General features: G+C 41.1%; 1 protein-coding gene across 1 annotated transcript; it reads left to right on the plus strand.

The window, feature by feature from the left end:
- Positions 1–783: 783 nt before the first annotated feature.
- On the plus strand, positions 784–14,525 carry DLD (dihydrolipoamide dehydrogenase). The gene is made up of 14 exons (XM_042816110.1): positions 784–897; positions 1,161–1,236; positions 2,694–2,773; positions 4,652–4,720; positions 6,983–7,052; positions 7,403–7,503; positions 7,880–8,023; positions 8,169–8,270; positions 9,436–9,626; positions 10,969–11,139; positions 11,526–11,715; positions 12,108–12,245; positions 13,329–13,418; positions 13,520–14,525. The coding sequence occupies exons 1-14, from the start codon at positions 859–861 to the stop codon at positions 13,583–13,585; spliced, it is 1,527 nt and encodes a 508-aa protein (XP_042672044.1). The 5' UTR covers positions 784–858; the 3' UTR covers positions 13,586–14,525.
- The last annotated feature ends 844 nt before the right edge of the window (positions 14,526–15,369 follow it).

Genomic DNA, 15,369 nt, shown 5'->3' on the forward strand with positions numbered 1-15,369 from the left:
CATTAGCAATGTGCTTGTTTCATTTTGACGTATGTCTGAAAAAGAAGTGAATTTTCCCACAGACATTTTTTTTTGTAGCCCTGTGCATGGTCTGGGATCCTCTGTGCATGGGCAGAGAAGGCCATGGAGACACAGAAACAGTGAGATGGCCATGGTGACATAAAATCTCTGGGTTGGGAGCCGCCAGTGAGGACAGTTCTTGCATTGTGCTCTCCTTGGTCTGCTCGTTAATGAGGATGGGGGGAGCAATGGGACCCTGACAAGCTCTGCTGACTGCAGGGTGCTTTCTCATTAGCTGGCCTAAGAGATAAGGGATTTAAATGCTGAGAGATCAGATGTGTTCAGACCTCAGGGCCGATGGAGGGCAAGCAGAGAAATCCTGCACAAAGACAGAGGAGTTCTGCCCACTGCTGGCAGCCTTTTGCTTTGAACCAGCTGCTTCCACACAGCGTTGCTGGGCGAAAGTGCGTGTACTTCCTAAACTATTTTCCACAGAACCAACTATATATTGTTAAAAGGACGATTGCTCTTCTCCCTGTAGGTTCTTCTAAATAATTTAAGCCTATAACCAGAAGCCTAGCATTTCTGGACACGATGTCTCCCCTCCAGCAGGCAATTACACAGCGCCCCCTGCCGCTTCTTGCGTCTCATTTGCATATCCCCGCCTACAGTCCAGTGACCACGCCTCCCTGGCCGCACCGCTGGCCGCCTCCTCCAGTCGGCCCCTCGCGGCTCCCGTACAGCCGCCCGTTCCCGGTGCGCCTGCGCGAGTCCGCGGAGTCCTTGGGGTGGCGGCGGGCGCGGGCTGGGCCAGCAGCAGCAGCAGCAGCAGCAGCAGGAACGATAATAATAATAATAATGCAGCGCTGGGGCCGTGTGTCCTGTGCGCTCGCTCGGGTACGGCGTTGGCGGTGGTACTGTGGGGCGGGCGGCGGGAGACGGGTGGGGAGGAACCTCAGTGCTCGGGCTCGGCTTTGGCTTCAGCTTTCCTCACGCCACCTCCTGCCGCTGGGCGGGCGGGCGGAGCGCTTGGGCTCGGCCGCGCTTCTCCGCTTTCACGTCGTGGCCTCGCCGCGGGGCCGCGTTCCGTGCGTGGCTCAACGTTTGTTTTTCTTCGAGGTCGAACTTCAGCTTTAAAGCCGTGGCTTGTTCTCTTCCAGAGGAGCCATTTTGATCGAGTTCATCGCGGTCTCCAGGGAGTTTGTGCCGTGCCGCAGAGGAGCTACGCCGATCAAGGTAATTCACCGCGGGTAAAGCCGCTCTCAGAACGGAAAGCTGAGCTGCGGCCCGCTGGTTGGCCCGGCGCTGCAGGCGGTAACGGGAGCTGCTGCTGCGGGCAGGTGGAGATCGCTGTGCGCTGCTGTCTGTGGTGAGGTGGGGGCTGGCCCTGCTCCCAGCTAAAGGCGATAGGCGAGAGGGAACGGCCTCAGGCTGCTCCGCGGGAGGCTCAGGTTGGATATTAGGAACAATTTATTCTCGGAAAGAGTGGCAAGGCCCTGGCACAGCTGCCATAGAGCTGTGTGTGACCCATCCCTGCAGGCGCTCAGGGCCGGGTTGGATGGGGCTCTGAGCAGCCTGAGCTGGTGGGGGGCAGCCAGCCCACGGCAGGGGTTGGAGCTTTAACGTTCCTTGCAACCCAAACCATTCTGTGATTCTATGATTCTGAGCCTTAAAGAGCAAAGCAGTGATCACTCATGTTTCAATTATTGATGACAAATAGTACCTGTAAAATAAGAGCAAAGTCAGACTGGCATGAAAGCAAATCCAGCACCAAGCAGCAATCAGAAATGGCCAACACAATGCCTGGTGTTGGCCTTCTGCAAACAGGTGCCAGTACTTGTTTCCCAAGCAAGCCCCAGATACTGTTCCCCATTTCCTCTTTAAAGCCCATCAGAGCACGCTTTTATTTGCTTATCCATTTTGAAACACTGTTAGAGGTAGTCTTAAAAATAAGCTGAACAAACATATATGCAGTAGACATTTCTAAGAAAAGTCAGAACAGTCAGCCCACAGCAGGAGCCTGGAACTGAATGGGCTTTGAAGTTCCTTACAACCTGAGCCATTTCTATGAGAAAAGCTTATTTGTCATATTTACTGTCAAACTAAAGGCATAAATAGAAGCTGAGCTTTAATGTAAGAACAGTGACAGTAATTTAATATTGCAGAGGAAGTTATTACTAGAAACAAATGAGGTACAAAGTTCATAGTATCTTCTGTGTTCATAATCAATAGGGCTTGCACAGAAGTTTACCTCAGCCATATTTTCTGCAGTATAATCTAATAATAGTGCAGCATGTACTGCTCATGTATCTTTTGTGCCAAACAACAGAAGAAACTGCATTGTTAAAATGTTTAAATGAACTGTTCAGACAGCTGGAGTTAAAGATTTTATAACAGGAAGGATGGGTTGGATGCATCCTGGCTGTTTAATTTCATTTTACATTATTTTCCCTGTGAAGTTTAAAGCTTTTTCTTTATTTGTAAAATACTTCCACACAACTTTTCCTTTTGTCTGGAAAGTCATTTTGTGAAGTGTAATTTTCCCAGTGTATTAAATTGCATACTTTTTAATAGCAATTTTTATTTTTTTTCCATTATTTGGCATTTCCAAATATGAATAATTTCAAGAACAAATTGGTCCTGCAATGAAGCCTTAATTATTGAAAAAATAAGTCTAATGTTCCCTGTTGCAGTTGATGCGGATGTCACAGTTATTGGTTCTGGTCCGGGAGGTTATGTTGCTGCAATCAAAGCTGCTCAGCTTGGGTTTAAGGTAAGAGCAGACCTTTTGAGACCTTCTGATCACTCTTCAACCACTCCACAACATAAAACATGCAGTGATTCTGTTAGGGGGAGGGGAGGTACCAAAGAGTACTCAGCTGATGTGATTTCCTAATGCCACTGGAGGAATTTGATGGCCATTTGGGAGTTTAGAAGTGAAAATCAGCGTGCTGGTAGGTTTTACTTTCATTCATGAATGTGACATCAGCAGGATTGCTGTTTCTCTTGACTCCTTAACCCAAGACCAATTTACTCTTCTGGCACTGCACCTTTCTTTTCTGAAGTACTTCAGAATCTGAGAAGGCATTGCTAAGTGTACTTGTGCATGTTCTGTTGGCTGGTGTATCCCAGTGCCTCTGAAGTAAGGCAGCAGGACTTCATGAAAAAACCAAGGTGATGAGACCATCTGGCAAGGACAGGAGCTCCTGTTTACAAGAAGAGTTCAGTGAAATGTTGGAGCAGGTCCAGATTGCATGTAGCCTTCGTCCTTAGAGATTTTCAGGGCTTGGCTTATTAAGGCCTTGAGCAACCTGAGACAGCTTTGATGTTAACTGTGTTTGGAGAAGGAAGCTTGGCTGCGTGGCTTCTGGGGAAGGTCTCTTCAGCCTCAATTCTTTGTAGTTCTTAGTGTTGTCCCTCATTGTCCCTCATTCTTCCAACAGCTGAATTTCAGTGATGTCTCTGAGTATGTTTTAGCCTAATGTGTAACAGTACCAAAATAGGATTTTTTAAGAGTCAGTTAAGTTTTACATCTGCTTTTGACCCTAGTGCAGGTAATTAAAATGTCAGACTTTTTTTTTTGGTCTTGGTTTAATAAATATTCTTTCGTGTGTGTGTGTGTGTGTGTGTGTGTGTGTATATATATATATATATATATATATACACATATATATACATATGTTGTCACTGGGCTATTAGGACCTGGAGAAAAGATGGTCATTGCTACAGGTTCCAGTTAAGTTTTATACGATCTGCCATAATGTTTCGTATTTATTTCTCCTAAGATTTTTTTTTTGGTAGCTAGAAGCCTGCTTTTCCTGGAGCAACACTTTACTCAAGACCTTCACGTATTTGCCTACAATAGGTCACCATATAGCAGAATGTTTAAAAAAAAACAAACAGTGCTTTGTTTTCTGCTTTTTCATCCTGGCAAACAGCTTTTATTCTTTCTTTAGAGTTGGTTGGGCAGGCTTGCATGCATCACCTGTAGCACTAAAGAAACTCACATGTTTATGCTGCCCCCAAGGAACATAAGATGCTTTCGTGAGACTGGCAAGTAGATGAATTCTGTAGTTATGTCATCCATGGAATAACCTGAAGCTGCTCTATTGACTTCCTGAATTTGAACCTTCAGTACTGCTGCTTCAACTAGCACAAGCTAAAACCTTGTATCACCACTACAGCATCCCGTGTTATTGCCAACAAGGTTCCTTGGGTGTTGGCTTTGGAACAGCTTTGCTTGGCCTTGTCAGTGAAGTTAATTTAAAGTGGATGAGGCAAAGCCCTATCAGGTAAAGGTGAGAGTGGTCTAGTGTTGTTTGATCCACAGTGCAGCTGTTAAAGCACTTGGATCATTTTGTGTTTGTCTGCTTAAAACAGGAACAGGAGAAGATCTCCATGTGGTTCTTTGATTTGACGCAAGTCCTCTTTTTCGTGGTACTGTCACTGCTGCTTCCCACAAAAGCAGCAAGTTAAATGATGACAGGCTTTCCTCTGTGGAGTCACTTCTCTGCAAATTTATTTCCTTGGAGTGTAAACCAAGAGATTTGTTATTTTGTGCATATGTTCCATGCTCATCAAAGAAGGAAGGGACATTTCTTTTTGCTCCTGCAAAAAGGTTACAATTCTCTTCCCTCCTTTTTTTCCTCAGACTGTCTGTGTAGAAAAAAATGAAACCTTGGGTGGAACCTGTCTGAATGTTGGATGTATTCCTTCAAAGGTAAGGGTGCATTGTTTATCATAACTTCAGTAAAATCCACAGCTCCTACATTCATCTCTTTAAAACCTCTACTTATCTTTTTCCAAGATTGACATACATTGTTTAAAAAAATAACTTGCAACCAAATGATTTGCATGAATAAAAGTAATAATAAGGACTGCAATACTTACTAATTCAGTAGGAATGTTCTACTTACAAACTGTTTTGTGGGGTTTCTAAATGAGAGGAAGAGGGATAAAAACAGAGGTGTATGCAGGTGCATCTGCTCTCTGGTGAGCTGGTCAGTCTGTGTGGTAACCACTAACTAAATACAGCATTTAAATGCCTTTTAAAAACAGTTTAAAGTGGTTTTGTCTTAAAGTCTGCTGCGTGCAATTCTCAATCCTTTCAAGTCTTTTATTTTCAATATACTTGTAGTTTTGTCTAGAATGTTGCACTTAGAGTAAAGGAATGATTCGTTGCTGCTTATTCAGTCACTAGAGGTACAGAATGTGAATCTAAATTGTAGGGATGGAGACACCAATGAAAAATAACAGTTTTTTGATGGGATGTGCTGTGCTCTGAACATGACTGTCTCACTCCACCAATAGTAACTCTTGTAATAGTCATGTAAGTTAAAAATAGTATTCTCACTGCCTCCAAAAGATGTCTTGAAAAGTGAGGCTGGTGGTGCTTGTGTGGAGTAATGCCAGTGGGGAGAGAAAAGGGTGTGTGCTCTGAAAGAAAGGAGGAATAAGAAATTCCTGAGTACCAAGTGTTGGATGTTAAGTTGGATGTTGTCAGTCATGTTTTAAGCAACTTCAAAATGAGAGCTTTATAAGAACTGTGCTATTGCTAGGTGGAGTGTTCCTCATTAATACCCAGCAGATGAAGGAAGGTATTGGTAATCAGCTTTGTGCTGCCTATAGTAACACACAGCTTTTTTGTGAAGGTTCCTCGTAACGGTATTGCTTTTCTAATCTGTTTGCTGATAGAGGTTCTGTTAGCAGCTCAGCAGAAAACACTGTAGAGTACAGAAGGAGTGCAAAGTTCTGAAAAGTAGTGTGTCACTTTGCCTAGACATTTCAGTAGTGTATCTGATGAAACTCAGAACTTATACTGAAGAAAAAACTCAAAAATGAGTTGTAGATCAGCACAGCACGACTGTGCAAGTTTGGCATTCTGCTGGTATCCATTGAAGTGACTTTTCTTCTCGAACCTTTGATTAGTTTTATGCCATTGAAGTTCTTTTGAAAGCAGTTCTGAAGCCCTGGCTAAACCTGAGTGCTATTCAGAACTTTTTCCAGTGGCAGTAAACTTCTTATGAAGTGGTTATGTAGGGTACATGTGCTGAAGCAATAACAAATATTCAGATATTCCTTTCCAAAAAAGCCACTCAAAATACATTGAACGTGGATTTCTTTTTTCCTTGGTAGTTGCTGAAGGCCTTTGCAGGGCTCTGTCTTTGGTTGATGTTTTGGATTATCACAGATTCAGGGCTGTGACAGATAAAACGGGCAAATAAATTTAAGGGTGACAGTTGGTTGTTCTTATTGACAAAAATGAAATTATCTTGGTCCTGTAGAAGGATGTTGGCAGTTTCATGGTTGCAGAGATGATTGTAGTAAAAGGTGTAAATTTTTCTTCCCAAGACCCTTCTTATATTGCAGTTTCTAATCAAATTACACTTTGGAGACTCTGTATTTCAAGCTGCTCGTCTTTAAATGCACTTAGAAAGGAACTGTGCTAATTTTATTTTTGAATTGCGATAACCCTGTGATCTGAACTGGCTCTAAACCATGTAGTTTCAGCTCTGCCAGCTGTACAGTTATAATGACTTCAGTGTAACTCAGCTACACAATTTAAACTGATGTTTACACAGGCTAAAATTTAACAGCGATTTCAGTGGATTTTCTCCTCCTCCAGCTTTTCTGTATCTTTCTTTCTGTATTTTTGTTGACATTTTCTCTTCCGAGTTGATAAGGAAGTTCTACTGAGTCATAGCCATCTATTGTTTTCCTTTGCTTAAAGTATGTTCCTACCTCTTTATTCTCAGTGATATCATTTCCAGTTTCTCTAGTGAAAAGGGCAAAAAGTGTAGGAGTGATCTTAACTACTCTCTGCATGTAATTGGTACATTTGAGATGCACCTTTTAAAATACAAATGTCAGATTTATTAGATTTATTGTTTTCCAAATAACTTCTTTTTTTTTTTTAATATTGTGGTAAAAAATCCAGTTGCATCTGTGTGTCTCAGTTTACATTTTTGTATGTATCTTTTAGGCCTTGCTGAACAACTCACATCTGTATCATTTGGCCCATGGAAAAGACTTTGCTAGCAGAGGAATTGAAAGTGAGTGTGCAGAGCAACTTGTTGGTGCCTATTGAACTAAATGGCTTCCGTCAAGAAACTAATGTTAATGGTTCAGGTCTGACTACTATAATTGTAGGAAAGTTGGTCATAAAGCTTTGTTGACTTGCAACCAGTATTCTTTCTCTGCCAGCTAGAGATTTAGGAATGTGATTGCTGGCTGGGAAAGTTACACTTGAAAAGAATAATACTGCTTTGTGACATATCAATTGTTAAACATAACCTTTAATGTTTAATGGGTCGTTTGGGGCATCTCCCTGTCAGAGCTGTTCTCTGTAGGTTGGTTCCTGTAAGTAAAAGTGGAATGCTCCATTGAAGCTTTTCAATTTCAGTTACAGGAATCCGCTTGAATCTGGAGAAGATGATGGAACAGAAGAGCGGTGCGGTGAAGGCCTTAACGGGTGGAATTGCTCATTTATTTAAACAGAACAAGGTCAGTTTGGATTATTTACTGAAGTAAATGTATGTATTTTTTTCTCGCTTATGTCACTTCTTGCATTCTCACATTCTTGCCACGTAAACTTATTTGATCAAGGGATTTGGCAAGGGCAGACTGAGTGCTTCACTTGTAAGATATTTTAAATGAACAGCTTGTTCTTGGGTCTACTTAAAACAACAGTGCTGACTTTGTGATTTGTTCTGGATGCCAATGCAAAGGTTTGCATTAGCAGCTTCTCTCTGGTGAGATTCATATTAAGTGGACTCGATGATCTTTAAGGTCTTTTTCAACCTGAGTGATTCTATGCTTCTAAATATAGCATAACTTACGTAATTTGAACCTTAACTTACTGTGTTCTTGGTTATTAAAGGTTGTACATGTATCTGGGTTTGGGAAAATAACTGGCAAAAACCAAGTCACTGCAACCAAAGATGATGGCAGCACACAAGTTATCAATACAAAGAACATACTCATAGCTACAGGCTCAGAAGTTGCTCCCTTCCCTGGAATCACTGTACGTATTTGAAATCTTGGTGCTACTTTCTTTCATTGTGAAACAACTGCGTAACTTAATGTATAATACTTTTGCATCTGTTTGGAATTCATGTGATGTACAAAAGAGATTGTAAATTTCCCTTTGTGGCTTTCTTTGCTGTTAGATTGATGAAGATAATATTGTGTCGTCCACTGGTGCTCTGTCCCTGAAAAAAGTCCCTGAGAAGATGGTTGTCATTGGTGCAGGAGTCATTGGTGTGGAACTGGTAAGAGATTATCTAAAGCTCTTAATCCTTTATTTATGAGGTAACTGTTATTTTTTCACTGCATTTGATGTTGTTGCTGTGATTTAGCCTGTGTTGTTGAACTCTCCCACTTAATGGCATGCTAGCTTTTTTTTGTTGTTGTTCTTACCTTAGAAGCTAGGAAGTGTTTGGGTCAGTGTTCTTGCAGCTGGTTAACTAAGGGGAGAAAATAGAGAGGAATGTGTAGGCCTTGTGTGTAGTTTTGGGTTTGGTTTTTTGTTTAACTTCCACTGAAGTTTGTTCTGTATATAGATAAGAGAACTTCCTCTTATAATGTAAATAAACTTGAAACCATGCTAAATACCTGCGTGTAGCAGTTAATCCCCCAAATATTTTGTGATACAATTGCAAGCACTGTGTCTAATAATAAAAGGAGTGAAGACTTTGTATTCTGCCTAGGTCTGAAGGTCTGAGTCCTTTTGCCTCATACCTGCATAGTATTAAGAACATCTATTTGCTGGTCTGCAACTGCCTGAAAATCTGCAGACCTGCGTAGTGGTTGCCTTAGCTGCCACTGGTCAGCTGCCTGCTGGCCACTGAGCAGGGCAAGTGTAAGTGAAGATAAATACTGTTGAGATGGGTGTGGGTAACTTTCGAGGTAAATGGAATTAAATGGAATGTATGTGGTTTTAGGGAAGGTGATGATAGTGGTTATGGTTGTAAATAAATGCAAAAGCAGCAGTAGTTATATTCTATTGCAGAAAATTTCTATAACTCATTATTGTTTTGCTTTAGTTTGGTATTAGGGCACTATAGAATTCTTAGTTTGAGTTTTCTGAGCTACGTTCCAATTGATTTGATTTTTAATTTTTCTATGCCTGTGTGTGTAAATATATATGTACCTAATTGTTTTCTTAACTATTTATTTAAAAGCTTAATTCCATAAGTTAAATCACTAAAGCATTAGGGATGCAAACAAGCAGTGATAAATCCATCTTTTCAGTAAGGCTGTTGGGAACAGACATGTTATGTCCTACACTCTAATGGTTTGTAAACGTTGATCAGTTTGCTATTATCTGTTGTCCCTCTTTTGCAGTTTCCAGTCTCAGTGGTAAATATTGCAGTAAGGAAACCTGAAGTTTTCCTTCAAAAAACTTTTCCTTTAAGTATATTGTTGTGACCACAGGGTTCAGTTTGGCAGCGCCTCGGTGCGGATGTGACGGCTGTTGAGTTCATGGGCCATGTTGGTGGAATGGGAATTGACATGGAGATCTCCAAAAACTTCCAACGTATTCTTCAGAAGCAGGGACTCAAGTTTAAGCTAAACACCAAAGTTACGGGTGCTACCAAGAAACCGGATGGGAAAATTGATGTAGCGTAAGTATTTCCCTTAGAACCAGTGGGACACAGGTTGTATTTGTCCTGCTCAGTCCTTCAAACCTATTCTAAAATATTCTGATGTTATTATTGAAACGGGAAGAAATGAAACTTAATCTTCAGTGAAGTTTTTATCCTGTATTGTAACTTAGTGTGTTCATAACTTTGGCTTTATTGAAATCAAGCTTGCGTATATAGGAGAGGTTCCACTGGCTTGGGTTGGTGTGCTAGTGTAAAGCCAGTGGATTTTTAGTGAGAAACCTAAATTGTGCTGTTTGTGAAAGTTCTTTGTTTTTGGTATAATTAACATAAATGCAGTTATTCATATCATTATTAGTACTTTGGTGCTTATTGGGAGAGTTATGTTGTCCTTTCTTCCCTGTCTCTAAATAAGCATGGTAAAGATTGATTACTTCTAATTAGAAATAAATGAAGCTGTCTCAGACTGTTTTTTAATGGCCAGATTAGAGCCTATTGAAGATTTAAGTGAACAACTAATACTGAAAAGCATAAAGCAAATTTTCCTTGTAAATGTCCATACCTATATGCTGCTGCTTTTCTTGTCAACTTATTCTCTGTGCAGACTGGTAGCATAAGCTGTAGCTTGAGTCGTAAGAAAATATGTAGTGTTTCTTAATGAACATAAGCTTAAGTGCCTTTTTCATTGGAATCTCAGTACAAGGAATTGTATCTGCTGCATGTCCATAGCTCAGGGTAGTCTGTCCTCCACCACTGGAGAAGTCCTAGATTTGGGCCTCTGTGAACTGCTGTACTGATACTGCCTAGATTTCTCCTGTAGTCTCTGCTTAGAGTTTCATTCTGGTTCAGAACTATGCTTTTGAAGCAAGTGTCCTAATTAACCCTGCTTATTCCTTGGTTCATTCTTGCACTCTGGATGCAAACTAAACTTGTTCTAGATGCCCTTGAGGGATGCACTTTATGGAAGGCAACTGCTAACAGTTCTTCTGTGTGGGGCCAGGAGAAAGTTCGCACAGAGTGCGTGACTCTGCCTCACTCTGAAATATAAATAACTTGGATGATGTGTACTCAGCACCGATTGCTTTGCTGTACAGATTTGCTCCTAGCAGGTTGTGCTACTTGTTAACAGATGCATAACCTGAATTTCTGTATCCAGGAGTTGTTTACAAATGTAGTAAGAGTTGCTAGCCCTTGCTTCCTCTCCTACTCATCAAGTCTTGCAAAGAAGAAGAGGGGGATAGGCCAGAGGCAAGTGTTGGGATGCCAGGTTCAGCCACTAGGTCACCATCTGGATCGTATTAATCACTAATCAGCAAAATGCAGTACTGCAGGTTTACAGCTTAGCATTCTTGTTTTTATGTAGTGTTGAAGCTGCTGCTGGTGGAAAGGCAGAAGTCATAACTTGCGATGTGCTCCTGGTGTGCATTGGCAGGCGTCCGTTCACAAAAAATCTAGGACTTGAAGACATTGGAATTGAACTTGATAAGAGAGGGAGAATCCCAGTCAATAACAGATTCCAAACCAAAATTCCAAAGTAAGTAATATTTAGTGATTTTTTACTTTCTTCAGACCAGGACTCTTGTTTTTAAAAGTTTATCTTAAGACACTTTAAAAATTGCTTAATATAGTTTTTTTTTCCTGAAAGAGAAGCTCAATTTATGTTTATTTCAGCAATTCAGGATTTTTTAGTCAACCTTTTAATGTTCTGTAATTTGAAAGTCAGGATGTGCTGGCAGTGGTTCTTAAGTGTGTTCATTCAGTGGAAGCTGTTCATGTAATCTCCAGATTTCTTCTGCATATTAGTTGTTTAATCTGATTTTGCAGAAAACTCCTGTCATGTTTTAAACTATTATATGTAGTAGCTGAGGTGTGCTAGTACATCTTTAAACAGCATCTAATTGTGTTTCATTGATCTGATAGCATCTATGCTATTGGTGATGTAGTTGCTGGACCTATGCTGGCCCACAAAGCTGAGGACGAAGGCATTCTGTGTGTTGAAGGGATGGCTGGAGGTGCAGTTCACATTGATTATAACTGCGTCCCCTCTGTCATTTACACTCACCCCGAAGTGGCCTGGGTTGGCAAATCAGAAGAACAGCTGAAAGAAGAGGTACTGTTTTCTTCCTGGACAAAACTGTTTTTCTGTCTTGGATGTGGTTTCATAGTGTGATAATGGCTGTTGCTTTATTTAGCTGCTTCTCATGGGAGAATTTCTTTCTGAATTTATTGCGTAGCGTGTATGGCTGAATGATTCCTTCCTGCATGCTACTCTCACAAAGGATCACAGTCCTCTTTAATAACTTCTGTTTTGTGAAGTTCATACCATTTCTATGCTATTTTTTCTGGTACTTCTTTCTGCCTGTTATTCTCACACGTTGTTCTGTGCACGTCTCCTTCTAGTTCTGTATTAGACCTATTTTTATCGCTATCCGACTGGCTGCATCATTCCTGTTGAGCTTCCGATCGTTAACTCAGTGTCAGTAACAAATACCTGTTTTGTAGGGAGTAGAGTACAAAATTGGGAAATTTCCATTTGCTGCAAACAGTAGAGCAAAGACAAATGCTGACACAGATGGCATGGTGAAGATTCTTAGTCAGAAGTCAACAGACAGGATGTTGGGCGCACACATCTTAGGCGCAGTAAGTATTGTAAAGTGTGTTGCTGTCTTGGTAGCATTAAGGGTGGTTCATTTTGCCACATGGTGCTTGTAAAAAGGTAGATTTGTCTCACAGAATTCCATGGATTTTACTGATTTTTCTCTTTTACAGCCCTCCTGCTCACATCCCTGTTTTACTGTTATTTTGGCAATGGACACAGCTTTTTCCTTCTTTTCTATTCCCTGAAAATGCGAGGGTTACGCAGTCTCTTACAGTTTCATCTTTATGAATATTGCCAAATATTTAAGAGAGCAGCAGAAATGGACTCAAGTTCTGGATGTTGGAGTAGCTGGACAGATTGCGGTTTTCTTCCATTGCTTTTCTTTTTTTCTCTGGTTTTCTCTACTCCTGCAGAGTTGGTAGTCTTGTGCTGCAGTCACTGAGTGTGGACTCAGTCACTGATGAAGATCCACATTCTCTAAAGAAAGCACAGCTCAGCTTTATCAGTGTGAGCCAGGCAGTAGTTTTAATTGGTAAATGGAAGGGGCAGGCAAGAAATCTTCAGATTGTGATCTTAATTCTGAAAATATAATTACTTATTCACTGTTTTATTTTCAACTATCCAGATATTTTTCTCTGGCTAAGTCCCCACAAATACAACTAATATTTAATGAAAATGAGGCTGCAGATATAGCAGTGTACCTCAGTTTGTTTGGTTATCTGATTAATTTTCTAGGAGGGCTTTAAAGAGCATTAAAGTTTTGGGGTTTTTTGGTTGTTTTTTTCCTTCCCTGCAGTGATAATGTACAGTACCTTGGATCAGAACATAGGTAGCGTCTGACCAATCCCATGTGGAACAAAGCCCAGATTTTGCACAGACCTCAGCAATGAGAGAGCAAGTACTCTGTTCTAGCACTGTGTTCAGTTTTAAGCTCAGCTCAGCTGAGCCACCAAATTGACAGAGTACTTAGGACTGACACAAGAACACAGCTGAAGCACATCATAGTAAGGTTTTCTTCTTAGCAGAAGATGCTTATTTAAAGCTGGGTATTTCTTAATTAGCAATTCAGAGGAAGCAAGACAATTGCATAAAGATCTGTTCTAATTACAAACATTAAACTGCAGGGTGCTGGCGAGATGGTTAACGAAGCAGCCCTTGCTATGGAGTACGGAGCATCGTGTGAAGATGTGGCCAGAGTTTGCCATGCCCATCCAGTAAGTTTTTCTGAAGCAATTGTTGAACACGGGGGTTACACAGACGTGCTGTGACTGCATGTAGGTATTAATGACTTGTACCTTTGGTTTGTTCTCTGCAGACGGTGTCAGAAGCCTTCAGGGAAGCTAACCTAGCAGCATCTTTTGGCAAAGCTATCAACTTCTAAAGTGAAAGAGCAGTTCTTTGAACATCCGTAGTACGTCTGAAAACGGACTGCGAGCCCTTGTGGAAGGCGAGTTTGAGGACTTTAGGATTGAATTAAACGAATCTTTTCATTTTAGACATCAGATATTTAAACAAGTAGAGTTTGGAACAAGTGGAATTATCCAGTCTCTGTAAATTAAATACTTACTATTCCATGTTTATTTGCATCATGAATGTTGCAGAAAAACAGCCTGACAGAACTCTTTTGTTCAAAACCAAACATTTTGCTGCTGCATGGGATAATCAGGTGTGCTGGTCACAGCTCTGTACAGGTGTCCAGATACCTGGTGTGTTCTTCTTTGAAGTAGTGATAGACTAAAGCAGTTGAATGCTGGCACTTAACATGCCACTGGCACTTAAAATGCCACTGTCACTTCCGCACAAAAATGTATTTCCTTGTGAAAGGATTAACTAAGTATTTAACCTACTTACATATGAGTACCAGAGTTAGTTTTGGTCTAGTAATGTTAGCATTTGGGGAAAAGAGGGACTTGTGTAAATTGATTAATACTATGTTGACTTTTTTAAGATAAAAATCACTCTATGTGTGATTCTCCACACATCTTGTTTTCATATTGAAAACTCACTGGGGAAAAAATCAAGTGTTGATGGAGAAATGAAAGACTGAAGGAAAACTACTCTTACTGTTATTTAACTTCCTGTTTGTAAAGCTTCCATTGTCCAACTCTTTGACCTTGAAGTGATAAAACTGGGCAGTGAAGCCTCGCTTGCTGTTAAGTGTGATGATGTGAGGGTTATTCTGCACCTTCCACACATAAGGGCTGCACTGTCAGCTCTCCATACAGTTCAGACATACTTCTTTCTCTCCTGTTTTTTATTTTATGCTCTCTTTGTGCCTCTTCTGTTTCGAGAGAGCTTAATAAATATTTAATGTTGCTGGAGGATCGTCTTGGGTTTTGTTTGCTGACTTGTTAGTGTCCAACAGTTAGTCTAGGTGGATAGAAGAAGACTAGCAAACAAATAGCAGGTAAAGGGAATGTGCCCAATGCCAGTAGCTCTCTTGTTTTGCAGGATGCCACTTTATTTTATTAGAATCTCTGCTTTCATGAGAATCTTAGTGTGTGCTAGTATTGTCCTTTTTCATTATGCCAGTGGCTCACGGGCAGAAGGAGAATTGTTTTAAACCAAAAGAGGAAATATACAGATGGGATATTATGAGGAAATTCTTCACTTTCAGAGTGAGGCCCTGGCACAGCTGCCCATAGAGCTGTGGGTGCCCCATCCCTGGAGGTTGGATGGGGACCTGGCAGCCTGAGCTGGTGGGGTGGCAGCCAGCCCACGGCAGGAGTTGGGTCTGGATGAGCTTTGAAGTCCCTTGCAACCCAAACCCCTCTATGATTTGGCAATTTCTTTTCTAGTTGAGAGCTTGTAAAGATAGAAATATCACTAAGCTCCCTGTAAATGAGCTGATGGCAATTGTTTGAATGCTTCAAAGTTTGAAGATGTAAAAAGCTGTTGAGCATACTGGCAGTGAAACAGTGCATGATGCTGCTGTGGTAATCACTGTCTCTGGATTTTTTGCTCTAGCATTTGTAACCTAGAGCAAAATTACTTAAATGTGTTGCTCTTCAGTTTACACAGGTGGTGCTATGTAGTGCTGTAGTTGCCCAGACCAACTTCTGCTATCCTTGGTGAAGGTGAGGTTAATTACTGATCAAGAAGTATTTACCCAAACATATTTCTCATGTCAGTGAGCAGTCAGTGGGTGTAAATGCACGCTGCCAC

The sequence above is a fragment of the Centrocercus urophasianus genome, unplaced genomic scaffold, assembly GCF_019232065.1.
Source record: "Centrocercus urophasianus isolate 14NV4802_14NV808 unplaced genomic scaffold, USGS_Curo_1.0 seq_15, whole genome shotgun sequence".
Taxonomy (NCBI): domain Eukaryota; kingdom Metazoa; phylum Chordata; class Aves; order Galliformes; family Phasianidae; genus Centrocercus; species Centrocercus urophasianus.